At 40.1% G+C, this 27,935-nt stretch overlaps 2 protein-coding genes across 2 annotated transcripts; one reads left to right on the top strand and one right to left on the bottom strand.

Annotated features, from left to right (window-relative positions):
• The first annotated feature begins 1,862 nt into the window (after positions 1-1,862).
• Positions 1,863-18,787, top strand: LOC146501777 (macoilin-1). The gene is made up of 11 exons (XM_085133852.1): positions 1,863-2,216; positions 3,765-3,906; positions 4,091-4,217; positions 4,343-4,466; positions 4,666-4,844; positions 6,524-7,007; positions 7,079-7,237; positions 8,178-8,348; positions 9,886-10,012; positions 10,731-10,905; positions 13,283-18,787. The coding sequence occupies exons 1-11, from the start codon at positions 2,140-2,142 to the stop codon at positions 13,471-13,473; spliced, it is 1,956 nt and encodes a 651-aa protein (XP_084989978.1). The 5' UTR covers positions 1,863-2,139; the 3' UTR covers positions 13,474-18,787.
• nrbp1 (nuclear receptor binding protein 1) lies at positions 18,312-27,161 on the bottom strand. The gene is made up of 19 exons (XM_085133854.1): positions 26,880-27,161; positions 26,588-26,774; positions 26,082-26,340; positions 25,867-25,989; positions 23,901-24,002; positions 23,701-23,790; positions 23,555-23,595; positions 23,308-23,402; positions 23,124-23,207; positions 22,974-23,032; positions 22,658-22,756; positions 22,448-22,580; positions 21,874-21,964; positions 21,654-21,704; positions 21,255-21,390; positions 21,019-21,072; positions 20,846-20,909; positions 20,058-20,113; positions 18,312-19,970 (listed from the first exon to the last, which is right to left on the bottom strand). The coding sequence occupies exons 3-19, from the start codon at positions 26,310-26,312 to the stop codon at positions 19,875-19,877; spliced, it is 1,605 nt and encodes a 534-aa protein (XP_084989980.1). The 5' UTR covers positions 26,313-26,340; positions 26,588-26,774; positions 26,880-27,161; the 3' UTR covers positions 18,312-19,874.
• Between the last annotated feature and the right edge of the window lie 774 nt (positions 27,162-27,935).

Here is a 27,935-nt window from a genome sequence, read left to right as displayed (position 1 = left end):
ATCTCATCCGCGCAAAAGACACTCATATCACCTTTTTTGAAACAGTCAATCACTTCACGTCTGTGAGTCACAAATAAAAACCCTTTCGCCATATTTTTAAACCTTAGACGCCAAATTGTTTGACTTTTATCGACTTACTGACTTTGGAAAGAGCTCTGAAAAAATTGGGGACATGCGACAAGACAGTGATCTCAATCACAGCAGCAAATCTACAACAGAACAGCTGGACAAGAAAACAATCAATGTGATGTGATGGTTTAGTCAAAGTCCAAATGCTGTGGTGGGACCTAAAGAGAGCTATGCATAAATCAATGCCTCCAAACTTCAATGAAGCAAATCATAATTATCAACATTATCAAAGGCCAAAATTCCTCTGCAATGATGTAACTGATAAAGCCATACAGGAAACTATTGCTCCAATTTACTGCTGATGAATGTGGTTCTGTAAAAATACTGAATCATGGTATCTATTTAGTTTTCCACAGAACTGCATGAAATCCTGTGAAGACCTTTTTTAACATGACTATAAATGGTATTACAAAATTCAAATGCGATTAAGAGCATTGATAATATTTCTCCTCTCTATATTCTTCTCAGCTTATGGAAAACTGGTCAGATCTGCAAACTTCTCCTTTGAAGCAAAAACACACAATTCATACAATAAAATATGAAGAAATTGTAATAACAATACTGAAAGCTAACGATATATCAAACACAGAGTGTTGGTCAAAGTATGGCAAATTACATCTGTGGTATATCCAGTCATCATGATTCAATTCACAATCATTTAGGGGAGTCCTTCTCTTTTATTTCCTCTACTTTCTGCATTTATTTCCACAAAAGTAATCTTATCTTACTTGAAAAAACAGGTTTATTTCTGTTGAGTAAAAATAAATCTGCTCCCTTGCTGTGTAAACACTTGTTTCATAACATTTCAGTGGAGCACAAAATGTGTTCCTGTATTCAGACTTATGAATAAAAACTAGTCTGTGTCTGTCTGCCATCTATAATCCAGTTTTGAGATCCCTTCCCAGACGCCTTAACGCCCACTCACACCCTGGGCCATCTGACCGCAGGAAATCACACGATAGGGTGGGTCCAGGTTTCACAATGAGCTCTGTGAGAACCTTCACAGACATTTAAGTTACTTGCGTTTAACTTAATGTTGCTATAACAAATGAACATCTCACCTGTCAACTCATTTAACATCAGTTTTATAAGTAGACCAGACCAGTGAAAACAGCAAAAATCAGTGTAAACTACACATTTAATCCTTCAGATATCTTAATGTAAAAAGGTAATGCAGTCTCAACTGTATTTTCTACATGACAAAGACATGCTGCTGTAGTAAATGAAAATCATCTGCCAGCACAACTTTTGGAGCTTTCATTGTAAGATACTGTATACAATTACAGAAAAAGTTGTAATAGCTTATTGCCCAGCCTGTCCTTTAGCTAATTAAAAAACTGAAGTTTTTGTTAATTGGCAGAAAATGTCTTGCTTTTATTTCAATAAGGCTCCACCCCCCAAAAAGAAAAACTAAACAAAATAAACAAAAAAGCAATTTCTATGGTAGACAGTGTTTATCTCTCACTTAATTACTGCAGGGGGAAGTCCTGATCAGTAGAAAAAGCTGTAATACAGTTAGAAGTCCCTCCATCACATTTTCCAAAACTGTCCAGTGGGCTGCACAGGAGTCTTTGCCGGGACCTGATGTTTGACACGCTTTGGATTGAAACAGTAAAATTATGGAGTTTAAAACCAAATCAAGGAACTGAAAGAGACTAAAAAACTGACAGTTGAATGATAATCACCTTTATTATCGAACTTATAATGAGCCCGGTTAATATTTTTGTGCAGTGTGTGTCATAATTAACAGAACACATGTGTACAGTGTGTTGATTTGCTCCCCTTCTGCGATAAACGCTTGTAGGTACAACCTCCACTGAGCATGCGCAGAAGTGTCGATCCTCTACATTTGCTCGCAGACATCATCACAGGTTGAAGTGAGCATCCTCATCCACAAAGAGGGAGCCGGGCTGTTTTGTCTTTCCTCTCGGCTCTGTCGTTTATCCCCCGTCGCTGTCGCCTCTGCTGCAGTGTGTCCAACATCAGCACGCGGGGAGCAGAAGCCATAAGATGAAGAAACGTTATGTGGACGCGAACAGGCTACGGAAGATGAAAAAGCTGAAAATCACGGAGAAGCTGTCTGAAAGGTAGCGAGCCGCGGCGCCCGGCGGGTGCTTTTGTTGTGGTGGCCGTCTTTGTGTAGATTTTAGCCGTCGTCATCCCGCTCACCTGTCTGTCATCCCCATCACCTCCATCCGCCCCTCACATCCTAAATGAGCCAGCGTGGCGCTTTAATTAGCCTCAGTGCGGCGGAATTAAGGCGCAAATGTTGCGCCGGGTTACTTCAGCCCGCCTTGTTTACAGAATAAAAACAGAAGCTGTGCAAGTTGACGTGGGCCTGCTTTCGTCTCATCTGCGTTCTCACTGCCTGCTCTATCCTCCACTCTTAATCGCGCGTGAAATTAACACGGCCACATTGTGTTTTGTTTATTTATTTCCATTCGTCCTTTGGAAAAATAGAAACAAACGCGCATTCCTGTTTGGCTTATTTGGCACACACAATCTGGAAGCGTCTAGACTGAGTCCAGACAAGAAAAGACACGCAAATAAGAAAGGAACACCACTTTTTCTGTTCATTGTGCACCTTTCTTTCTTTCTTTCTTTCTTTCTTTCTTTCTTTCTTTCTTTCTTTCTTTCTTTACACAAAAAACACGTGCAAGAGATGGTGTTTATTTTTGAGATTTAGACGTCCTATTTTATTTTGTGTGCCAGTCACATATTAAATTTCTTGCTCTTTGTGTGCAGTGATTTCACACAAACACATATAATTGAATTACACTACTGGAAATATTACAAAGCAGATAAGAACTTGATTGGAGAATTAAAGACGCTGTGGTGATTCCTTTACACTTCACTAGCTTGTTTGGTAATTATATTTAGTGTTAGTGCTAAATACAATAAAGGGCGCTATTTCAATACCATCATATAGAGAACTAAAGTTACATCAGCTCTGTTTAGTAGTTTTATTAGGCCAATTAAGTATGCTACTCAAGGAGAATAAGATAATAAAAAAGACTATATTGGGCTTCTAGGATGAATTTAATATGTTGTTTAAAAGCCCTCTCCCAGCTGATTCTAATTTATTTTCTAATTTTTTGTGGAACAACCTGCACAGTTAGTAGTTACTTATAATATAAATACAAGTGAGATTAATTGAAATGCATTCTTTATAAGTAAAATTGAAAGGCTGTTGTGGACTTGCAGAAGGATGCTGTGGTGCTCCCTCTCTCCTCCAGATGAAATATTGCCATGGTTACCAAACAAAGAAGGGGTGATGTGATAGCAGCCTATGGATGAGCAGAACAAAGGAGGAAAACCACAGCTCCTGTTTGGCTTGCGGCTGCCTAATAAAATGAGGGAACAGTCATTGTTCTTGTTATAGTGGCCCTGCTTAAAAGGAAGGACTGTATTTTTAAGACGCAGCTGGCTCAATTAGAGGTTAATGCCGTTTTTGCAGTTTCCCGTCTCATACTGGGCTGTGTGTGAGTATCTGGTGCTTTATCTGACAGCCTTTATTTACTGGATTCAGAGGAAGAGGCATGTTTGTTAGCCATGAGCTCAAAGTGAAATAATAATAATGAAGGTGGATTGATTTTTTCTTTCTTCTTTTTAATAATGTCTGCATGTCTTTATAGCGCGTACACCTTCCTGAAGTTTATGGTGATGTGGACACTGGTGCTGCTGGCAGACTTCATCCTTGAATTCAGACTGGAGTACCTGTGGCCGTGCTGGCTCTTCTTTGGGAGCGTGTACACCACTTTCCACTGCCATGGGCTGGTGAGGACTCCTGCTGTGTGTGATTTCATATTCTGTGCACTGGCCCTGATGATGATAAGCCAGCCAGTGATGTGTAGTAGGCTTCACACAGTGAACAAGAACATGGCTTTTCTTCTATTTTCAGTGAATTACTCACATTTTACTTTCCTGTTGTTGTTGTTTTTCTTTCCCTTTTTGTTTGCAGGTTATTTGTGTTGTTTTTGTTTGCGCTGCCTTCACTCTGGACATCTTTTGTTTAATTTTTGTTCCTTTGCACTGGCTGTTCTTTGTGGCGAGCACCTATGTGTTATTCAATTACATATGGCACACAGGTGAGTATGACAATTATCATCCACTTGGCAAAATCTGCCCAACTTTCTTCATCTCATAAAATCAAAAATATTCTCTTATTTTAATTTATTAGTAATTTTCTTCTCATCTGATTATTTTTCCTCAGAGAAGGGCATCTGTATATCAACTGTGTCTCTGTGGATCCTGCTCGTGTACACAGAGGCTTCACTTCGACTCAAAGACCTTAAAACCTCACATGCCAACCTGTCCCATCTTTTTGCTGCTCACTGGTATGTATATTTGATACAAAACGTATAAAGTTTAGATTTAGTATTTAATATTTCATCATTGAAATATTATATACTGACTACTTTCTAATATTTATAATTTATTCCGGCACAGTTAATGCAGAGCACCCACAATTTCCTGGTACATGTCCAATGACAATAAAGGGCTGTTCTATTCTAACTGCTTTGTATTCACTTTCAGTATTGGATATCCTGTAGTTTATCTGGGGTTTGATGCCACCTGCTACTTCACCAACATCTTTAAGCTGCGCATACAGAAAGCAGTGCAGAGTGAGAATGACTTCCACATGCACCTCCTTCAGCACTCGCTCCCCCCAGGCCTGCAGGTTTATCCCAAGACAGGCACAGATGGCAGCAGCAGTGAGTCTGTGCACCTGCACCATCCATGCATTTACACTGCCACCTACCATTCTTACTATCTGGAGGGTTTTTCACTCTTCTTTTGGTTTCGGTCGTTCTTGTTTTCAAGCTGACAGTTTATTACAATCTCCACTTATGGGGCCACTCAGTCAGGTGATTACAACAAACATTTGTGAGTCAGTTCGCTGAGAAGACGCAGACAGTAAAAGTCCCAAGCTGAAACTGTATTTAATAACCTCCTAGAACATGATGTGTTGCTGCTGGCACAACAAAGTAAGCAATCTTCTTGTTACTGCAACTGTTTGACGCTTTGTGCTATCAAAATATTTCAGAGTGCTTCTGAAAATAGATAAGTGCTGCATACCGATGTATAAATGTATCATTTAATATGGTAATTACATGATGGGGGAGAAACTAACATGGACAGAGATGACGAGAAAGGAAGGAAGCAAAGGTGCATTTTTAAAACAATTTTGACAAAAAAAAATTCAATACGTGCATTATAAAAAATACATTTGAAATTTTAAGTTGTAGATTTTGTTTGCTTTTTTTTTTTTTTTTTTTTTTTTAAAACAGTCATGTCTACCCATGTTTTCATTTTCTTGCTATTTTACTTATTACAAACTCGGCACACATTACTAGTCAGTACTGGTGAGATTTGGACTGTATATAAAAGATGCAAGTAGAAACCACTGTGGTTCAAAATCCTGTGGTGGCCAAAGTAAGTCTATATAAGAATCTTGATTTATAACCTCAAACACTTTACAGAGCAAATTATTTCTTTCGTGTCTTACTGAAAACAACATAATGCTAATATGAAAAAATGTGGTCCCCGTCATAAATCCACCCATTTTCTCAACCAGCTTATGCTGGACTTTTAAAAAGTTTTACAGCTTTTCCTATGGATAAAGACCTCCCCCACTGGCATTCATACTACACCAAAGTAATTGAGTGATTTTGACCATTTAAATCACTGAAAAGTTTTTGTTTTTAACTATGTATTGGAAAAATGTCTGTTTTTTTACAATGTGCCCACAGTACTACCTTCCTACATACCTACATACATACATTTATTTTCTGTAATTTAACAAATAGGAAAATGTTTTATAATTGCAGGACAGTTTGGGCAATGATCCGTTAGAATGATTTCTGTAATTTCACACATGTTTTTCTTACAATTTAAGCTCAAAGAGTTGTCAGATGACTTTCTTTCACTATAGCAACATTTCTTTATCATATAGAAGAACTGAGATTTTCTTAATATAAGAAAAACACAGTTTTTCTTATATTAAGGTATCTGAAGGATTAAATGTGTATTTAAACTTCTTTACACTGACAGAAAGGGGTGTTTCGGGTGCACTTAAGATCAAAGTGGGCTGTGTGTGCCCCATGATGTAAACTGGATTTGACATCCCTGGTGTAAACTGTGCAAAGCAGTGGAGAACCTATTTATCACTCCATAGGATCACTGAAAGGACTGCAGGCATATATTTTGGTTGGGTTAAGTCAGTGAGAATTCATTGTGATTATTAAGTAATTCTAGTGACTGATGCTGGCCCTGTTTAAAGTTTTAAATGTTAGTTCATACCAAAGTGAAGATAGCCATAAATGTTTACTCATCCTAGATGTTTCTGAGCTCCATAGTAGACTCCTAAAACTGACCTGTTTTGTTTTTATAGCCTCCAAATGGAAAGTCAAGCCTGAGTCGAGTCAGTATCAGTGTCAGAACGGTGCTGTGGTGGCCCAAGATGAGGCACACACCGTGGACTGCCTCCAGATCCGCAGCGAGGAGAGAGCAACAGAGAAAGGGTCACAGGAGGTGAGGTCAGCTGAACCAAACCGCCGGCCACCATCGTCATCGTCGTCATCATCCAAACCCAGTGTGGGTGAGTCCAAAGATCTGCTGCACAGCAGCACAGGAGGACCGGAATCATCAACAACTCCAGAAAATCTACCTCAAGAGGAGCACGGCAGCAAAGCAACGCGAGCAGCTAAGAACTCCTCACCAAAAGTCAGAAGAAGCAGCTCAAATACTCCTTCACCTCCTGCGGGAAGGACTGAGAAGAAACACAGGTCCAGCTCCAAAACAGTCAGCCCCAACAGGGACGCAGCAGAAAAGAGCGCCACAGCAGCTCAGAGTTACCACACTGAACAGACAAGCAAGTAAGTATTTAGCTAAACTTGACTCGGGTGATGCGTACAGCAGTGCTAAAATGTTGTTTTTTATCTTGAAGGCTGGAGCAGGAGCTGAGGAGGCTGAAGAGTGAGCTGCAGTCGAGCAGGCAGACCGAACAGGAGCTTCGAAGTCACATCTGCAACCTGACCAACAGCGAGAGGAGCATTAGACCAGAGGTTTCCCTGCTCAGACAGTCCAACATGCTTCTCCAGAGCAAGTGAGTGTCTTTGAATCCTTTTCATGGGAATAAATAACTAAACAGGCAAAAGCTACCTAAAGATATTATATTGTAGACTTTTAACCCTCTACTTTTCGAGTAGTGCACCAGTTGTTATCACACAAAACCGGATTTTATAGTACTTAAAATACTGTAGCTACTGTCAGTAAATATGAAAAAATGTTTATCCCACCTTATCCAAACCTAAAGTGACAATGAAATGGTTTCTTCTGTCCATGAAACAAAGCAAATGATTTGAACTTAACTGTCACTGTAGAATTAAAAACCTGCAGAAGAAAAACAAAAGGTTTGTGTGTAAAGCTACAATATCAGATCAGGTGCTGTATGAATGAAGTATAGCATATCACTATAATATGATGAGATCACTGACTTTGCTGATCAGCTGCACTGCTGCAGACCTGCTTTGTCGCACAAACCATTTTTATTACCTGTACGTTGCCACAGTATCTACTTTTCTTATGTTTTTTTTTAATGCAAATTTTGTTTCCACTCCTCCTTTTCCTCCAATATATGACTCAGATTATCACTCTAAGCACATTTAGAGCTAAAAAAAATGGGAGGAGGGAGGCTCAGTTAGTTATTTTATCCCACTACAGAGGTACTCCTAACACATTTACCACATCAAAGCCACGTCCAGCAGCCAAAGGCTATAAAATCGCATTTGAGAAGAGCATGTTATGCAGTTTTGATCAGCACCACCAGCTTTGATAAGACATGCTCCAGTTTTTTTAAAGGAAGGTGCTCTCCAGTGACTACAACAACTACAAGGATGATAAGAAACCTGTTCAACATTTATGTCTGTTTTTGAAGCATGCTTGACGCTGATCTCAAACGAGTCCATTTGCATGTGACAGTAACCTACATATTGATGCTCTTTTTCTGCAACTTATTTAAAACCACTTTAATGTCATCCCTTCAGGATTCTGTGCCTAACTAAAAACAAGCAGAGGGACAAGCAGACTTGTGTGATGCTGGAGAAGAAGACCAGAGCAGAGGCAGAGGCCAGACTCTCTGCTGAGAAGCAGTTGGCTGAGCTTCAGGCTCAAAAACTGGAGGAGGCAGCGAGCACAGCGCGGAGTCTAACAAACAGGTAACCCACACTTTTAAATCGCCTCTTATATTTCCTGAAACTTGCTCTGAGTTAAATGTTGCTGTAAGCATGCGGCCAAACATTTGGTTTAAATGATGTTTACTTGCTTTCTTGTTGAGAGTTAGATGAGGAGATTAACATTATTTTGAGTAGCCTTCCTTAGCCAGTTAGCCTTGCGTTGTTCAGAGGTTAAGAAGGCCGCCAGTCATCACTTAGACCTTATGCCTCAGTCACGCAGGCCCAGAGACCAGTCGGTGGCCCTCTGGCAACCAGCACTTGCCAAGTAAAAATGTGTATTTCTTAACTGCTCAGCATGAAGTTGTTGGGAGTCGGTCGGTGAAATCGATTGCAAAGAGAGTGCTACATAGAAAACTACCTTGCAGCTGCTTTGGTTGCTCACAGATTGCCACGGTCATCCTTACAGCAAGAATTATGATTCAGCAGGAAGTCTGTGCCATAGGTATGTCGTAACTGCAACCTCCACTGAAATCCTATACTGCAACCTATGGTGTAACCTCCCTAGAAACATAAATACATGTTGGGTCAACACATGCAGTTACAACATTTGCTTAGAAAGTCACTGAACTCCATTTCTGGGTTATGTCGCAGTTTTTGAAGTTCCACTACAGCACAGTAAATAGTTATCCAGCATTTGCAGGCAAGTCAGCGACTTCCATGTAAAATAGGGGCGACCATGGCAACCTGCTAGTAATCAAAGCAATCGAAAGAAGTTTTCAGTGCAGCGTCCTTTGTGAACAGCTTTACAACCACTCACCAACTGGTTGGGAATACATTTACCAGTCTTGAAGCCTGTGGGACTGAAACCATGCTAACCGACACTTTACTGTTTAATTTGGCATTCTTTCGCTAAAGGTTAGCCAAGAAATAGTCCAATACAGGGTTGACACGTTTTAAAAAACAAAATAAGGCATTTTCTCCCAGAGAAGTGCCACTGACTAGATATTTTCTCTTCTTGACCTTCTCTGTAAACCCTAGAGATGGTTGTGTGGAAAAATTCCAGTAGATCATCACTTTCTGAAATACTGGCACAATTTGCTGTGCTACAAACAAAGTGACTTTGATCGCTTTTGTTCTTCATTCTGATCTCTTTGAATGAATCTGCAAGCTTGAATGAACTGAGTTGCTTCCATGTAATTGGCTGATGAGATATTTGTGCTAATGAGCTGTTCAACAGGTGTACTTGAGTGGCCAAAGAGCGTATGCTATCTTTGAACAGCAGCCGAGCTAGCTGCTTTTCCTGCGTGCCTGTCTTAGCTCTAAGCTAACCAAGAGTGACATTGATCTTTTCCTCTAATTCTCTGCAAGAAAACAGATGATTCTTTAATCTACCATAAGCAGTTACTTCTTTTAAAGAAATCTATCTTGTGTGTGTTCAAAATAATTGAAAGAGAAAACATCAGTGTTTATAATGCAAATCAAATGTTCTGTTTCTTTCTGTGGAAACTGGTCTTCAGTTCCCGCCAAAGCCTCTCTGTCACTGCTCAAACGCTCTCATTTTCTCCGTTTCCCACACCAGGCAGGAACACTGTGAAACCCAAATGTTAAGGAAAAAGGTTAAAGAGCTAGAGACAGAGTACAAACAACTACAACTGGAGTATCAAGTGAAAGAGAGTCGTGTGGTAGATCTAGAGAGTGATGTTGAGGTATCTTTTTACTCTATTTGGGAATGAACTTGTGCATTTAAGTGTCTGTGAGTCTCAAGTGATCCAGTGCTCGGTTGTCCTCAGTTTGGTCATGAAGTCCTTCTTTTGCCGTTTGATTTGCTGTTTCTGATTTTTGTGTGTTTAACTCCTTTTGTTCTCTAAGAAAACAGAATGGTTTTCATTGAGGAACTTGAGCATTTTTTTTGTAATCCGTTTTATTTTGGCCTGCGGTCACCATAATGCACTGTCATCACATCAGTGTGCAGCATTACTGTATGGGTGTTTTTGTGTGACATTAGGTGTGTAAATTGTGGTTCTGTGTGGTATTTGATGTCATTTTAGTGGCATACTTTCCATGGAGCATGCTGTACTAGAAGCCAGGTCTTTCACAAAAACATTACACGTTTTTATCACCTTTCACAAAAGGTAAATTGTTAACCCAGAAAGAGTCATCTTTCAAAATATCTTAATGATAATGTGCTGCAGATTTTATGTTTTTTGAATGGCTGGCTGGCCGTCATCACTGTTTGGAAGTAATTATGTGTGTGGTGCATTGGTTTTCTGAGCGTAAACTGTGCCTGTCTGAAATACAAAAAAAAAAGAAAAAGATACTCAGGAAACCAAAGCACCAACTCCCACAGGTGGTTGCTGCAGGAATTACTAAGGCATTTTGATGTTTTGCACTTATTCTTACCGCTAATGTGTTCTCTGGACTCAGGCTCTGGGAAAGTACCGCTGTGTGGAAAAAGAGACAGATATGCTGCTGTCCACTTTGTCAGCCATGCAGGAAAAGGCTCAACATCTGGAGTACAACCTGAGCGCTGAGACTCGCATCAAACTGGACCTCTTCTCTGCGCTGGGAGACGCCCGCAGACAGCTAGAAATCGCCCAAGGTTGATTTACTTATTTCTGATATTAATTTAGATCAGGGGTGTCAAACCCACCTGACATCTTTGGAAAATGTGAAGGATACTACGACATAAATTTGGGACTTTTATTGTATTTTCAGAGGTTTTACAGGTTTTTCATATGGATAAAGACCTCCCCCACTGGCATTCATATGACACCAAAGTACTTAAGTGATAGATAAACTATTAAATGACAGAAAGGGGTCCACATTAATGTAAAACCAAAAGAAAATATATTTTCTGTGACTTAACAAAACCTATTTTATAATTACAGGACAGTCTGGACAGTGACTAACCAGAATTTCTTCTGTAATAAAATAAATTATACATTTATTTCTTACAATTTATGCTTTCTATACAATTTAAGAGTCGTCAGATGACTTTCAGCAATTTCTTTATCATGTAGAAGATCTACCGTTTTTCTTATATTAAGATCTCTGAGGGATTCGGTGTCTAGTTAAAATTATTTACACTTAATCCATTAAATCCTGAAACATGACATAAATGCCAGAAAATTCAATTTGTTTGAAAATGAAGTGTTTAGTCAACCTTCTGGGGAAAAACGTTATATATTAATTAGGAAAAAATCATACTGATGATGTAAAAGTCTCAAAAACTCATGTATCAAATATGATATGCTTTAAACGGACTGTAAAATCAGTTTGACATCCCTGATTTACATCACTGTGTATTTTTCGCCTTCTTCAGTTTGATCTGCAAACTGCCATTAGATTAGAGATTACTGTCAAGGAAAAGTAAACTATGATATGTGGGGCAAATTGTGAGTCGGATTGAACAGCACAACTGTGTGACTACTGGGATTTTTAAAAATTGTTTATTTAATGTTTTTCTTTTAGCATTGTTGTGGTTCCCACAAAAAAAAAGCCAAATTGATTACTTTTGGATTATCACAAATATATAAAATACACAAAAACATATTTGGAAACAAATTCTTCACAAATTGATGCCAGTTATGATAAATTACATAGACAACAAACTTCTACAAGCAATTGTAAAAGAAAGATTGAGTTGTTCTAAAGAGCTTAGTGGGAGCTTCATGGCATGGGTTTCCATTGCTGAGCAGTTCCTGTAGGTGTAGTGTGTAGTTGCTCCAGTACTTTTGTTTATATGTTGTATTTTGGAAGCTTGAATCCAATTGGCAGTAGTAAAAAGCTAATGTTAAGTAATATACAAACTACTAGACCATGCTCACATGACTTCATCAGTGCCACTGCGTATGATTAGGATAATACGATGAGGCGTATTATCCCCAAGAACTTCTGTAATCTTCCTTTATGCCGCTTGTCAGTAGCGTAGCAAGTATAAAAGATGGATGCAGCCACCATGATGTTACCGATTGGTTAATGAAGTCCCGATTTGAAGCAGTTTTGCTCATTTCTCATTTCAGCTTTTTACCCATCAGTCGTAAAAGGCTGATGGGGTATTGTTGTCAGCATAGACGTCCAAGATACAGTAGGTGTTCAAATCTCTGTCACCTTAACCTCAAGGTTGATCTGCCTGAAAAACTGAGGGTACTAGATGTTCAAGCCTCTGAGCATACCATGGATGATGCCGCTGTCTCACTCTAACATGGACCTTTATTTACAAAGTGAACTTCTTGTTTCATCAGTGCGACCTGAAACTATCAGTTGAGACTGCGTATGCATCAGAAAGTGTGTACTGAGGTGACAGAGCGAGGCTGCTGAGAGCTGTTCACCGTGCATTCCCCTCCTGACCATTAGAAAGAAAGAAAGTTTTTTCCTTTGTACTGTCTTTGGCAAGTGCTTTTAATGGTTAGTGAGAGACTATGAAAGTGGCTCTGTGGTGTAGTGGTTAACACATTCACTTAACATGTGAAATGTTTCCAGTTTGAGAGCAGGTGGAGACATAACCCCAGCCTCTAGGGGTGACAGGCTACTGTAATCCTACTGCCAGTCTCAGGCCTGGAGAAATGTCAGAGTTGTGCTAAACTGCAGATCTGATTTCAGGCATTCGACCAAAAATCCATTAAATTAAACCCAATGATTTTGTGGTTTAATAGAGGGTGTTTTAACATTTCAGTTGTCAGACCTCACATGACCACTTCTCCTCCTTGTGGGGAATTTCAGCCAAATGTAGATAACACACTTGATACCACAAATCTTAGCGATGAGTTTAGACTACTTCTGCTCAGATAAAGTCTTCTTTGAATAATCCATCTAGCTCATTACTGCAATTTGAGTTTAAGGTTAAGATTAAGGGGATTTTGCACGGACAGAGAAAATCTTGCTCGGCTTACATTCGAGTGCAGAAATAACAGAAATCCTATGCGTTGCAGCTCATTCAGTATCTATCTTCTTACATCTACACCTTCCTCTGACAGATAAGGTGATGAAGCAGGACAGGGAGATAAGTGAGATGAAGAAGAAGATTGCCGAGGTGATGGCGGTGAGCCCCGGCATGTCCTACATGGCGCCCCGGCCCCACGTGCCACAGAATCTCACCAAGTTGCTCAACTCCGAGCGCTACGTGTTGAATCCACGAGCATTGATGTACCAGTGTTTGAAGAAATAGGGGACGTCCCAGAGCTTTCACACCTCATCAGAACTCGTCAGATCCGGACGAGTTTATCACAGAGCTAAACAACACCGCGAAGTCCTCTACTTCCAGCCATGAGTGGAACCAGGCCAAGCCTCCACGAGTCGAATGCCTTTTGCTGCACTGTTGGTGCTAACTTGATATTATTCTGTATATTTCCTGTTTTCTGCCACATCACAGGTCGAAGAGTTTCACTCCAAAATGAGGTATCTAATATGCAGAGCTGGTCATTTTTTTGAACAAAAAAAAAAAAAAAGGTTTACTTATCCTGATTAAATACAAATGCAGGTGTCAGCAGAGATACAAACCAAGTAGATTTATCTGAATGAAGACCTGGTGCCCGATGTGGACATGCCCAGAGGAAGATGGCACTGACAGGTTCTCTGCTGCAGCTGTAAAATATTTAATTAAACCGCTCTTTACAGTTTAACTCCTGGCATGAAAGTAAAATGAACCAAACAACATTATTTAAGTCCATTCATGTGTTAAACTTACAGATGTGTAAGAATTCAGAGTTTTCTTGATCTGCTGCAATACTGACAAGAAGATTCAAAGTAATATCTTTTTAAGCCCTATCTGTCAGTATTTATTAGAACAAAATGATCACTGAGGTCCAGCAGTACAGGTACTGATCATAAAAGTAAGAAAACAGTGGCTGACTTCTGTTCCGGTGTCTCAGTCAGTCGTGACAGTCAAACCACGTGACTCTGAAACTGGAAATCAGCCATCACGCTTTTTTCATCGTCTCTGCTTTTCTTTGAAAAAGAGGCCATATTTTAGACTTAAATCTTTAACGGATTTTGGGCAAATATTGGAGATGTGAACATTATTTACATTCATGTCTAAACATGATTATAGAAAGATGAGAAATTCGTATCGTATTTGTATGAGTCAAAGCCTCAGTGGTTATGATAATGAACTTGTTTCTCTAAATGTCTGTATTGGAGAAAAAATTTTGAATAATAAATTTGGTATATATATATATATATATATATACATACACACATTTATATAACCTGGTCAGCTACATCATTAAAACCACCCGCTGAATAATGTGCAGGGCCCTCTTGAGCCATGAAAACCTTCTGTCCTGCTGCAGGTCCTCGGATTGCTGCATGTTTTCTGTAGGTTTTGAGTTGGGCTCGATTTGGATTGAGAGTTCGGATTGAGACCCTTTAAGAGGAGGGACTACTCTTCCATGGTCTCTTCAGGTGTCTGTTGTCCCAAACTGAGTACCGTCACCGCCTTAGTTTGTTTTCTGCGCTTCTTCATATGCTCATGAGCACTTTTTGTGGGAGAACGTGGCCATCGGGAAACGCCATTACCATGTAGCGGGTGTTTGGTTTGCCGAAGTATTTAAGTGGACGATAAACCCGTATTCTTTTGTGGTGATTTCCGGGTTGATCTGCTTTCCACTCTCACCTAAGGCCACGTGCTGTAGATGGATCTCATTCTTTCAGACACTGTAAGAGTTTTCTACAAAGGCAGGGTGGGCTCTCCCTTAGAGATACGATAAGAAGCTGGGTTGTTCAGGAGGGGCATATGACAAGGATGCCTCCTAGGGGAGGTGTTTCCTACTGGAAGGAGGCCCTCAGGCAGACCCCGGAATTGCTGGAAGCTCTGACCCGGACCCAAAAACAGATGAGTGGGTGGGTTTCAAAGTAAATTAGAAATCTTCCTGCTGAAAATTTTAACAAGATGATCAATGTTGTTCACTTCACCAGTCTGGTTTTAATGTTGTGGCCGATCCTCGTACCATTCTATCAAAGTGTAAATGTGACTATTTAACATACCCCAAATGTTTGAAACAAGTATGCACCAAGATGTTCTTGTGTGTGCCTGTAAATAGAGATTTAGGAGTATCTTAATTGTGCTGAAATTCAGACAAAATATGTGCGTTCAACGCAGAGCTTTGGAATGAAACCCTTCAGAGTTGGATTATTCCTGCATAACAGGCGGCATCTTGGTATGAATATTCCTGGTTGCCGTCCGGGAGACTCTTGAGAATAGTTAAGTGATGTTTTATTGTCTTACTGACCTGATAATTTTTTTTTAAAAGAAAGCTTACTTCAGCTGCGACTGAGAGCCAGCTATTTTTTTGATGTTTGGCAGCTCGTGGCTCCACAGTGGCATCTGGAAGAGAGACCGCAACCTTGTCCGAGAGGTAAAGCAGAGCCGTGAAGGACAAGGGGGACGGCGTTGACGAAACATGGCTCACGGATGAAATTACTGTGCCTATATACTTTCAAACTCGGAAGTAAAACACAAATTTTAATGTGAAAGAGTAATGTGTTTAAATTGAAGTGCTATGTACTGTTTTTGTAGTTTTTGCTTCATTTCCTTCTTAATTTTTTTTTTTTTTACTCAGTGTACAGAATTGAAAAATTACCCACGCAGCTGAAAAACACTCACGAACTGGATGTCGCCATTTTGGTAGCTTTTTATTTAGAGCGTGTTTCTAGGGTGTTTTATATCAAAAATATTTTTTAGTCTTGCTGTTCTTCTTATACTGCTGTCATTTTGTACGGCACTGTGTTTGTCAGCATGAAATGTGTTTTATTCAACTGTTATTTGAGCACACATTGTGACTTTATGTACATGGATGTACTTGTACAAGGGCTACAGTTTCTTAACGTTTTTGGACGAACAATTGTTAATTCAAACGATGATGCTCTGAGGCTGGAGATCACACTCCTGATACACCAGGACCCTGTTTTGTATAAATTATTTGAGTTATCAAATGAGTCTCATTTGTGCAGACGTGTGCATGTTCCTTCACTCAGGAGCCATTTATGGTGTCATTTTCTGACTTTGAAGGTAAAATGAGCAAAATTGACTTCTTCTGCAAATGGAAGTGCTTTCTGAAAACTTTAGTGTAATGGCTAATAAAGATCATCTTCATAAACTTTTTGGCCTCACAACAGATCAACGAGACACTGAGATTATTTAAGATGATCTCTTTTTCTGATCTGTAGATTCATGCTGAACTAAGTTACAGAGTGCCTTTGGGGCATGGGTTTGAAGACATTTTGAACTCGGTTACTTACTCGTTACTTTCAGAGTAACTAGTTACTAGGGAAGTAACTTTGGTTTTACTCAGAATTCTCTTATTAATGTGTTGCTCGACTAACTGAATACCCAGCAAGGATGCCAGTCTTCTAGCTTGCTTACATGTTAGCACTATCCTGCCACAAGTGCACTGTGCCACCTAATGGCCTGAACCTAAAATGGCAGTGTAGTAGTGAGTGCAAGTTAATGATGAAAGGAATGAAACTAAATTAGAAATGAACAATGTTTGTTTTATGTGTCACTTTTTATCGTTCTGTTTTAATCTATTTCTATTGTTTCAAACCTCTATAAATGCATTTTGGGGTTGATGCAGCAGTACTATCATCGTACGTAGTATCACTAGGAAGCAGCAGTGGATCGCAAAACACGACATACAGTGTGTTGAAACTTTTGAAAGGTATATTTATTTTTGCCATTGAAATGGGTAGAAAGTATACTTTTAGCAGTGCCAACATTAAACTGTGCCTCAGACCATTTACAAGCTGTAAGTATCAAAATAGTGCAAAAATGGTTCAACATAAACACAGTTTGTCCATTCTTTGTAAACTTAACTGAAAACAGCTGAACTGCACCAACTGTGCAAGTTTGCCGGTCAGTTCAGTACTGACCGGCAAACTTAAAAGTATTTTCAGCCTCACAAATAGTCAATATTTAACCAAAATAATATTTCCTCCAGTCAGGCCATGTAGATAAATAAAATATGATGGTAGATTAAGTGCTTCAGTGGTCTAAGATTCTAGCCTACGTCATAGCGTCACGTGCGCTTTTTACGTCCAACATGGAAACTGCAGTCGTGGTGCTCGGAACTCGGAAATTCTGCAGATGAGCTGAATATGTGTTTAGTAGTAATTTGTTTTTGTAGAGGGCTAGCAAAACAACCGTTTTCGAAGGCGTCGCCATATTGGAATCCCGGCTTCTCTGACGAGACTAACCAGAACGCCGTTTACTCGAGTGTGACATCATTCCCAGGTTTGGGTTGCCAGGTTTCCGAGGTAAAACGAACGCAACACACGAATAACGACCCTATCTAAAACCCAGTAACGATAAACGCGTTATTGATTTTGGCATAATAACTAGTTATCGTGCTCGTTACCACAATAATAACGTAGTTACTTAATAACGCGTTAGTCTCTACACTGCTGGAGACAAACCTAACAAGCAGAGACCCACAAACACCGAAGGTGGCTGCAGTAAAGGCCTGGGAGGGAGGGGAAAACAGCTTTCGGTGAGGGTTTTTTTTTTTTTTTTTACATCATCTCTGTTGTGTACATGCTTAAAGTTGATCACAGAAAAAATATTTTAAAAATACAAGCAAAAAAAACCCCACCCTACTGGACTGGAGATTGTGACCCTTGGAGTGGTTGTAAAATTGATTCGGTGGGAGTTTTTAAACAGAGCTTAAAGCTGATTTTTAGTTCTCTGGGAATGTAGATGTAATGAGAGTTCAAAAATGCAGAAAAAACCAAGGCGATTTATAAAGTATTATATTTCAACCATCTCTCATATACTTCAAGGGCCTGTAACTTGGAATAGTGTGATAGGACTTCATGAGATATGCCAAAATTATGCAAATAAACCAGATTTTAAGGAGGTTGGGTAGGAAGCACTGATTGAGTCCCCATGGAAAGACCAAGGCAGATAACAAGGCAGATAGCAGAATGATAATTTTTCTATTATTTGCTTATTAGTTGATATGTTTGTTATTGATAAAAAAAAAAAAAAAGAGATGCCACACAACAATATCATTAAGTGCTGACAGTGTAATTTTTTTTTATTCAGGAAGTGAAAAAAGAGGGTAATGCAGAGACAGAGCAGTGTCCAGCATACAGTGCACAAGATGTTTACAAGCATGCCAGGCAGCGCCACACTCGTCTCTCACAGTATCTACACACCCTGTCACAGCATGGAGACACCGAGACTGGATCACCGACTGAATTTCAATCTCTAAATCTTAACTTCCGGTTGGTGTACACGAGAAACAAGCCACAGGACATCTCCCAACAGGATACAGAAATGTGCAAACTAGCAGAGAGATCCCCAGACACTTAACAGATAAAGAGCGGTCTGAGCCAATTAGCTGAACTTCTCAAAAGATTTTAGCTCAGGCATCCATGAAGGAAACCTATGTCAGAGCTACTCGAGCTAAAGGTTGATAGGCCTAAGCTGACACAAGTCTCTCTACATGGTACATTATCAGAGTAAACCTTAAAAAAAACAACAACCCCTAAACAAACTCCAGAAGCAAGTCTACCGCATGCATCGATTTCCATTTAGGCATGGAAAAGCATACATGCATTCACCAACCTCAATGATGATCATCCATCACATGCTTAAAACACTAGAGGAAGCCTACATGGAGCGAACCAACACCCTGTTTGTAAAATGTCACCTACAGACAACTTTTCATTAACCTAACCCCGACTCATAAGTGCTGCAATTCCCTACTTATAGTAGCTGGACCGCAGTGAAGCGGTGCCACCTTTTTGTTGTGATAAATAAGTGTGTGATTTTAAAGAAAAAGGGCAAGTAAAAGCATACATTCAAACACCCACCGGCCTTAGTGCTGGAACTGAAGTACAATACACACTGAGAAAAAGATGTAACACAAATAAATAGTTTGATCTTTTGAATATTTTTTATCTGTAGCTCTTTCGATTGTTTTTCAGCTGCATTTCATGAATATGTTGCACAATTTCAGATCTGTAAAGTAAAACTGATACTCGCTTGATGCGATTCAGCCTTCCAGAAGTCATACAAGGTACATTGATTCCTCACTCACTGCTCAGGACACAGTTTAAAGGACCAGACAACCAGATTTAACCCTACATTACCATCTCTCACACACACACACTCACACACAAGACAAAGTTTTTCCATACAGACAACTATTAAACAGTGTAAAGTAAAAATGTTTAAAATACAATTTTAACACTGACTTAAGGAAAATACTGTTGCCACCCCCTTTTTTATTTTCTTGCTTACCTCTAACATTTCTTCACTACTTCAGAACTGAAAGAAATAGGCCAAACTGTGAAAACATTTGTATTTTCCATTGCAACTAGGATTTCCTCTTAATAGAGAAGCAGATGGCTGTATTTGGTGGGAAAACAAAGTGATCTAAAGCAACAACCACTTAGTGGCAGCTTTTCCCACTAGAAGATACAAGAACAGGCTGTGGGATCTGCAGTCAGACCAAGGCTTCCTCCTCTGTCCTCGCAAAGGCTTTCCTGCAACTCGGAGGTGAAGCAAAAGCTAGTCCCACTGTAAATGGATGAGGAAGGCTGAAAGAAGGCCTGGCGAGTCCTCGGCTATGAGGAAACAGTCACCGGATTGAGCGAACCATTCCGGCTGTAAAACTTAGAGAAGGCCTCTTCGAGAACAGATGCGAGTCGAGGCTGATCGCCCTGAAATGAAAAGGCAGTGAGGTCAAAGTAATCTTTCTAATTGTTCTCTGATAGCAGTATGTGGTAACTTCACTGATAAAACCTCACCTCACTGATAAACCCCAGCTGAACGAGCTCCACAGCCAGCTCCTGCACGTTCTCATCTGAACAAAAACACAATATTTAAATGGTGATAGGGTTACAAAGCATTTAGATGCCTACTTTGTCCTGTCCTATCGTTTGTAACAGTTGCATCACCTGAGAAATACTGCAATGCTTAAGAGTTCTTGTGATCAGTGCCAAAGTCAACAGGTTACAGCACTCAAGTTAGATATTTAGTTACTTTTTCAAATAAGCATTTCATCACTTAAGAGGTACCTATGTGCAGCTTAAAATAGTCCACCTGCACTACCTACAAAGCCCACAAGGGGGCCACGGCCCACACTAAGAAGTGCATGCAGAGCAGGCCGAACAGACTGGACAACATAACCAACTTGCGCAAGCTAACTGAAAAGGGGTGTTTATTTTTAGTGGGCAACACTGTAACATATCGGATGACTTAATAGTGTGATGTATAAAGTTACTTTTAAAAGCAACATTACCCAGCACTGCTTATGAGTGCAATGTAAGGGTAGCAATGCAACAAATATCAACAGCAGATCGTAGCAATGTTCTTTGAGATAGTGTGTCTTTAAGTATTTTTTGGGGGGGGAGGGGGTTTCTAAATCGCAGTATCATTAGTATATCTTTAAGTTCTCTGCTTTGAGTTAAACCTCTACAGCGAACCTGTGGCACTGTGCACCCTTGACAAAGCATTTAAAACCATTTTCTCACTTGTGAAAGGCATGCAAAAATGAAAGCATGGAGAAATATTATTTTCAAAACAAGACACTCACTTGGTAACAAATCACAGCTCAAGTGCCTGTTCAGTTTGTCCTCAAGTTTCAACAGCAAGGTCAGCTGAAAGTAGAATGAAACCAGTCCATTCAGAGTTCTAACAAAGTACGTTCACATGTAGTACAGATGTCGTTACTTCATCACTCAGCAGGTGGGCAGAGCTGTGACTTACGTGATGTTTCGTGCCCTCGTCAACAGGCTCAATATTACACTGCATCTGAAGGACCTTCAAGGACCAAAAGGAAAACTGTTTAATGCATTGACAGGTTGGTTTTTATTATTATTATTATTTATAAAGGAAAATGCTGATAAAGACAACAGCCATGCATTATCATTTTAGTTTTATGGTATTAAAATCTATGTAGAGTACTATTAATTATCTAATGTCAGTCTGCTTTCTGCTCTTACCTTCCTTGTCTCAAGCTCTGCGGGTTCAGGGGTCGGGGTTTTGACCGATGGGGGAACTATGGGTGACTTCACAGCCTCCTGCTGTGGTTGCTGAGGACAGGGGACCCCAAATGCAGTCAGAGGGTAGATTCCATTCCTGTTAAATCAACGTCAATTGTAAGCCACCACAGCTTTAGTTAAAATGTGGCAGTTGCACATTGCTCAATGCATCCAAAAAAGCTTTTACTGAACACACAATAAACACAACCACAGCTTCCTGTTTTTGATTTCAGTGCAGCGGAAACAACTCTCATTTCACTTTCCTTAGCCCATTTTGCCAGCTGATCCAAGCTTTAAAGTGAGAAAATTTAGAACCAACTACAAATGTGTTAAAAACTGCATTTCCAACTGTTCTCTTACCTTACATCTTCCAGAAATTTGTCCAGCTCAAGAGCAGGAAACTGGGAAAGCCTGGAGCAAAAGAAAGACTATTATTTCCACTCCAGTAATTAAACAGTCAGAAAAATTTAGACATAGTAGGACTTAATGGAAGGCAATGATGAGAAACTAAAGGTGATCAAATCACAGAAATCATCAAATCTCCACAATTTACATTTCCTACATTTACACTCAGACTTACTTCATCTGAATCCCCTCTTTGCCCTCAACGATAACCAGGTTAGGGTCCATGTTCTTTGTCATCTCTTCTAAAGCATTTTCAGGAATCATGTCTGAGGTAAACAGAGAAGATCACTATTAAAGAAGAACACCAATCAATGATAGTTAGTTTTCCAAAATAAAAACAACATTACAGGCAATTTGTGTGACTGTGCTTAAGTCTTCAAGTCTTTGTGCCTGCAGATTGCATAACAAAGTATTTTGGCATACGATGGAAGCGTCATAATGACTATAACTGCTAACCTGTTCCATCTCACTTATTTATGGTTTTAAAAATATTGACAATTTATCCTTTAAAAGCTGCTGACATTATTTAAAACTGCTTATGTTACCGCAATAAAGCCTAAGTATAGATATTTAGTAGGTGTGTTAGTGTTTTATTGGGTGTCTGCTGAGCAGAATGCCCAGTCGATGTTGCCAAAACAGCAAGCTTGAAGCACAGGGAATCAAGTGCATTATTAAAGTGAAAGTATGTGTTTATAAAGGATCAGATTTTCCATGTGTGTGTATGTGTGTGCGTGCGTGCTTTGACTCACGCTGGTGGCTGACAATGCAGTGTGCAGCCAGCAGCTTCAGTAAGGGCACCTCAAACAAGGCCTGGTGAAACAGCAGCTCCTTGGCTGTGGGTCGCTTACTGGGGTCGACCTCCAGACACTTCTGGATAAACTCCTGAAACACATGCAGGTTATAAATCTCTCTTCCAAACAGCCACGAGAACTTTAGACGCCTGCTTGCTCCTCGCTCACCCGTTGCAGCGGATCCTCTAAGGACTGAATGGCACTGTTTATGGCTTCTTGGGACACATAGGACGAATCTCCGTTACTTTGGATTTCCAACACAGCCATCTGAGCAAGTGAATGGACAAAGGAGAGATTCATGAAATAAACAGGAGCCTTCAGTCAACAACAGTCGCTGTTATGGTACAAAATAAGTATTTTTAAGACAGAAATAACAGGTTGAGCATTCACTGCTTTTGGTCTTCAGGCAAACTGCGCTCATATTACCACAGTAACAACAGAGCAGGTGACTAACAGCTAGGAGCAGAAAAAGGCATCGCCTCACCTCTAAGGCGCACATTCCAAAGGAATAGATATCCACAGCTGTGGTAACATTGGCAACAGCTGAAAGCAGACGGAAGCCTAATCAGTATCACAGAAACACAACTGCACACCTCAGCAGCATAAAACGATACATACACCCGGAGGACCTCACCTCCATATTCTGGAGCAAAAAAGTGAAGGCTCTTCTGCTCTTCCCGGCAGGTTTTCACATGGTTATTGATAGTGTCAGGAGCAACTGAAGAAAAAAGAAAATAACAGTGAGAACATCTTCAACACAGAAACCAAACCGTTACTGAAGGCACTGCAAACTGCTTTAAACGATCTGTGGAACCCACCTGAGCCAATTTTGATGAGGCCATTGTGCTGGATGAAGATGGTGTCACAGGTGAGGTTGCCATGAATGATGGGAGGTTCACATGAGTGCAGGTAACTGGAGAATAGCAAACAGTGGTTAAAAATAAAAACCAGGACCTTTGTACCATAGCTAACCTAATAAAGCTGTAATAAATGTATCTCATATTAGTGTAGCAGTGAATCATGTCAGTGCCACACCCCACAAATACTGTGACAGAGAACACCAACCTGAGAGCAGATAGGATCTGTGTGCACCAGCGCTTCCAGGCCTGTCAGATAAGAACAACAAACAGAGAAGTTATTATCTTTAAACATGATTTTTAATTAACCGTGTTTGATCTCTCAAATGTATCAACATTTCAAAATCCACCCACCTTTTCATTCATTGTCTTGTGGTTCTTTTTTGTCTTCTTCAAAAACTGTTTGAGGCTTCCTGAGGACATGTATTCAGTGATGAAAATAACCTGCAGACAAAAGACAATATTGAATTCAAATGAGAATCCAGGCCATTGTGCCTGTGTTTATATCATTTGATGAAATGATCAAAGAATGAAACGATGAAACAAACACCTACCCTCGCTCTGTTTTCTTTGACATCTGCCCAGTACTTATGGAATTTCACAATGTTCAAATGCTCCAGCTGGATCAAATTGTCAAACACGGCTTTGACTTTTTCCTTTGGTGAAAACAAGAAAAAAAATGAAACACTTTTATCATAAATGAAAAATCCCATATGTTCTTGTTTTACTGCAGACAAGTTAAAGAGTCAAACAGAGTCTAAACAATATTAAGATCCAAATCTTCTTAGCATGTTTGGACAGTATGCCTATTAACCGAAAGGTTAATATGCAAATTCCACAGTGTTAATTATGGGTAATTCAGCTTTATTTTCTTTCTGTACAGACCATAAAATCGTTTTTTCTTTGTTGTTGCTGTTTTGGAATAGCAGGCCTGTAACTATATGGCTTCATTTCTTTTAAAACTCTAAACACTACAATAAACTACTAAAATCCTCACTGAACCTCCACCCCTAATAACCTGAGGTCATAATATGACAAGAGCCTCGAACTATCCAGTCCCTGAAGACCTCGAGCTGGTAGCTAACCAACACAGAACTACTAACAGATTCATTTTATCAGAAAGCAGTGAGCAGCAGGGTCGATCTTGAACTAAATCCACCTCTGGAGACAAAATTAGAATGAGAGAATCTAAAAATCTTGTTCCTCAAGGTATTTAAAAAAAATAAAATAAACAAACGCTTTGAATCAGATGGATCATTGCGACAAATATTGCAGAGGCTAGATTGTGCCAAAAAAGTGATTGTCTGCTAAAATGTGATTTCAAATATGTCTAATATCTTAACTGGTACTGGTAAACAGACTGCAGTGAACTGCATTTTATGAAGGAGTTACATATAAAATAAAGAAATGACATGTTTGGTGAGTATCCTAACGTGATGTACCTACATTATAATCAATCTACTCCTTTTTTGGCCCTTAAAATATCTTTATAGAACTTTGATGTTATATTTGTTACAATTTCCACTGCCCTCTCGGCCAAATGTCTCTTGAAAAAGACATTTATATAACAGTCACTTTGCCAAAAAAAACGATTGCAGCATCTACCTTGTAATAGCAATGTTCTTTGTGGCTCGAAATGACTTAATATCACTCATGAGAGGTATGTTTGAGATAGTTTTGCCACAATCCTCTTTTGGGAATTACCATAAATCACTTTTTGGCACAACAGGAAGAAGAATCCAAAGTAGGCTGGAAGAAGACGGCCTGCACTTCTTCACTTTTCCAGAAAGGTAACCAAATCAATCAATCATAGCTCCTCATATCACGATGGACAAAGTCCGAATTCTTTCTGACTTTTTTAGTTAAACAAGAATTTGATTTGCTGCGCATAATTTTGTGACCTGTAGCATAAAACTGTCATTGCTGTTTCCACCACTGACTCCAGGTGTCGCCAAATCAACCAGGACTGAAATCTTTTTAGACAGCAAGTTGAATTAGAGATTGTACTGTTCTGTTCTTGTAGTCCACACACTCCCTCCCTTCCAAATTTCTGATTTGTTTCTGCAACTACACGGGTACAGAGTGAACTCTGCTATGGGTTCTGGTCACAATGAGTCCAACAACTTGCCTAAGGAGCTTAAAATCAAAGAGGAAAAAAGCAGCAGTGTTACAGAAAAGAGAGCAACAAATCCCATTAAAAAAAAAATCCTTAAAACCATTGTTAGGCTGTTTTGTTGTATCCAAGTATGCTGTTAGTTCCAACAATCATATAACTGAGGTATAACTGTGGTTTTTCCTGCATATACAAAAAAGGTTTTGGCCATCACTCAAGTTTAAATATCAGTTTTGTTTATAAAATTGACAAAAAACAGTACAGAAAGCAGAAAAATCCACAGGCTTCTGTCGAGTAAGGTGACAGAGACCCTGCACCATCACTACATATAGGTCAATCGTGGTTACATGCACAGTCACCCTGTGCTTCAGCTGTATTTTAGCACACTGGCCTTGCTCTGCACCCACCTCTTGCAGTTTGAAATTCTTTCTTTCCGAGAACATGACCTCATTCCATACCACCTCGACTCCTTCTTCTGTGTCCATGGCCAAGTAAGCATTATCAATCCCAGGCACATTGCGCTGATTCACCTTTAGGGGAGTAAAAATAAATACATAAATAATGCACCAGGTGTTTATCCAAGTTAAGTTAGTGGAGAGAAAAAACTGTCCCCCCTCCCTACCTCTTCTCTGCGTTTCTGCCAGCGTCCACAGGGGCTCTCCTCCAAAATCTCTGACTCATCCTCACTCTCCTCTTCCTCATCCTCCGTGGCAGCAGTAGCAGGAGGCTGGGTCACCATGGACACCGGCGGAGACACGGATGACACACCTTGACCTGTGGGTGCAGCGGCCACGGACTCCGGCTTCACTTCCTGGACAGTGTCCGGGGCCTGCTTGCTCTCCCCCTCAGACATCTTCCCGGTTGTCAGGCCCAGCAGCCCGCTGCAGGACACAAAATTACCCACCAGAATATAAACGCCACACTACATGATGTCATTTCTCATCTGCTGGGGCTGTACGACTGTTAGTAGAAAGCTAGCAAGGCAACAACATGTAACTACGTGGTGGCTGTAGCCGGCTAATCTAGCTGCAGGTGAAGAGTCACCGTGGAGACTTTGCAAAAGGAAGGTAGCTCCAACAGGAAAGGCCACAATAAGTCACACTTATGAGCACAAACACATGGACATACATGTTATAGATGGGAGATGAGACGATGCCAGCTCCAGTTTAACAGACTCCCGTCGCCGCAGAGCAATCCGGGCCGGAGGTTTAGCTCTGTCAGCTGTGAATCTTCAATGTTTCTAGGCGGAGTTGCAGCTAGCTTTGCGGAGCTACGTTGCGAACTTCAACGACAGCAGACACAGCTAACGAAGAGTCTACGAGACACCCAGAACCTTTACTTTACTAACTCTGACATTAAACGTCTGTCGCTGTTTGTACTTGCTAGACCTCGTCAGTCGGAGCAGTCCTCCGCCCCTTACCTCTTCTCAAGACTCTTGCTAATGTGAGCTCTGACAACAGCCGCTGGTAGTGCGAGTAAACGTCACAGCACCACAGTCCTAAGTGTTGATTAAAGCATCACGAACATCACAGGAGCTCAGCACAGGAAGCACGGGCAGGCTAACCGTACCATTATCGTTATATCCTCGAACACAGTGGCTAACTGACTTGAGAGCTAGGTTAACATTTAGCCAGATATGATGGCGACAACTTCCAGATGCACACTGCACTACGAGCTCGGGCACGTCAAAGCCGTTGTGGGTTGCCAGATACAAGGCTTTGACTCCCCCTTCTGGGAAGTTCAGATCGTTCCCACGTAACTTACACGGTGTTGCCTTCTTATATATTTATCCCACTTCACTGTTAAAAAATCAAGCTAATTTTAATAGCAGACAAAGTGATGATTTACTAAAGGAAAAACAAAAACGGGACGTGTGAAAAATGAATTTCCCCCTAAACATAATTTTTTTGTGTCACACTTGGTAGCAATAAGTCTTTATCATTATCATCAAGTTAAAATTGAGCATCAGAATGGGGAGAAGGGGATTTAAGAGACTGTTTAAGTGAGTGTTTTCAGGATCTGCTGGGATTTTCCAAATCAGCTATCTCTGGGGTTTACAGAGAATGGTCAGAAAATATCCAGCAAGAAGTTAAGTATTTGTATCCAAAAGTCAAAATGATAAATAAATCAAATTTCCAATATTTGATTTGGTAGGCCATCATTTTACCTGATAATTTTAAGACAGTTAAACATAATCAGTTTGATTTATTCATGTAAAGGGAGCCACAAAAGAAGAAGACGATTTAGAAGGCATGAATGTCTGCTTCGTTATTAAAGGACTGGGGGGAAAGCGTGTTTCTCTCAGACCTGGCAACCAGTGTTTAACAGCCTTCCTTTTTGTATTTGTTATGGGCATTGACTGACAGACATGTAGGCCAACTGAATAGTGAATGCCGGTGAATGGTTGTCTTTGTCAGCCAAATAAAACCATTCACAAGGAAGTCAGTGTTATTGCGTTTGTTTTACCGCTAGGTGT

This window comes from Neolamprologus multifasciatus, chromosome 15 (genome assembly GCF_963576455.1).
Source record: "Neolamprologus multifasciatus chromosome 15, fNeoMul1.2, whole genome shotgun sequence".
NCBI lineage: Eukaryota > Metazoa > Chordata > Actinopteri > Cichliformes > Cichlidae > Neolamprologus > Neolamprologus multifasciatus.
The sequence above is the reverse complement of the archived record's forward strand: the minus strand, read 5'-3'. Positions and strand labels throughout refer to the sequence as shown.

Bases quoted from the DNA above. Each gene is read 5' to 3' on its own strand.
- LOC146501777 (XM_085133852.1), top strand. From the start codon at position 2,140: ATGAAGAAACGTTATGTGGACGCGAACAGGCTACGGAAGATGAAAAAG. The intron at 4,845-6,523 runs GTGAGTCTGTGC...TTGTTTTTATAG, and splicing joins AGGCACAGATGGCAGCAGCA to CCTCCAAATGGAAAGTCAAG. The intron at 7,238-8,177 runs GTGAGTGTCTTT...TCATCCCTTCAG, and splicing joins AACATGCTTCTCCAGAGCAA to GATTCTGTGCCTAACTAAAA.
- nrbp1 (XM_085133854.1), bottom strand. From the start codon at position 26,312: ATGTCTGAGGGGGAGAGCAAGCAGGCCCCGGACACTGTCCAGGAAGTG. The intron at 24,003-25,866 runs GTGGGTGCAGAG...TTTTCACCAAAG, and splicing joins AGAATTTCAAACTGCAAGAG to GAAAAAGTCAAAGCCGTGTT. The intron at 22,581-22,657 runs GTGAGCGAGGAG...CATGTGTTTCAG, and splicing joins TAGAGGATCCGCTGCAACGG to GAGTTTATCCAGAAGTGTCT.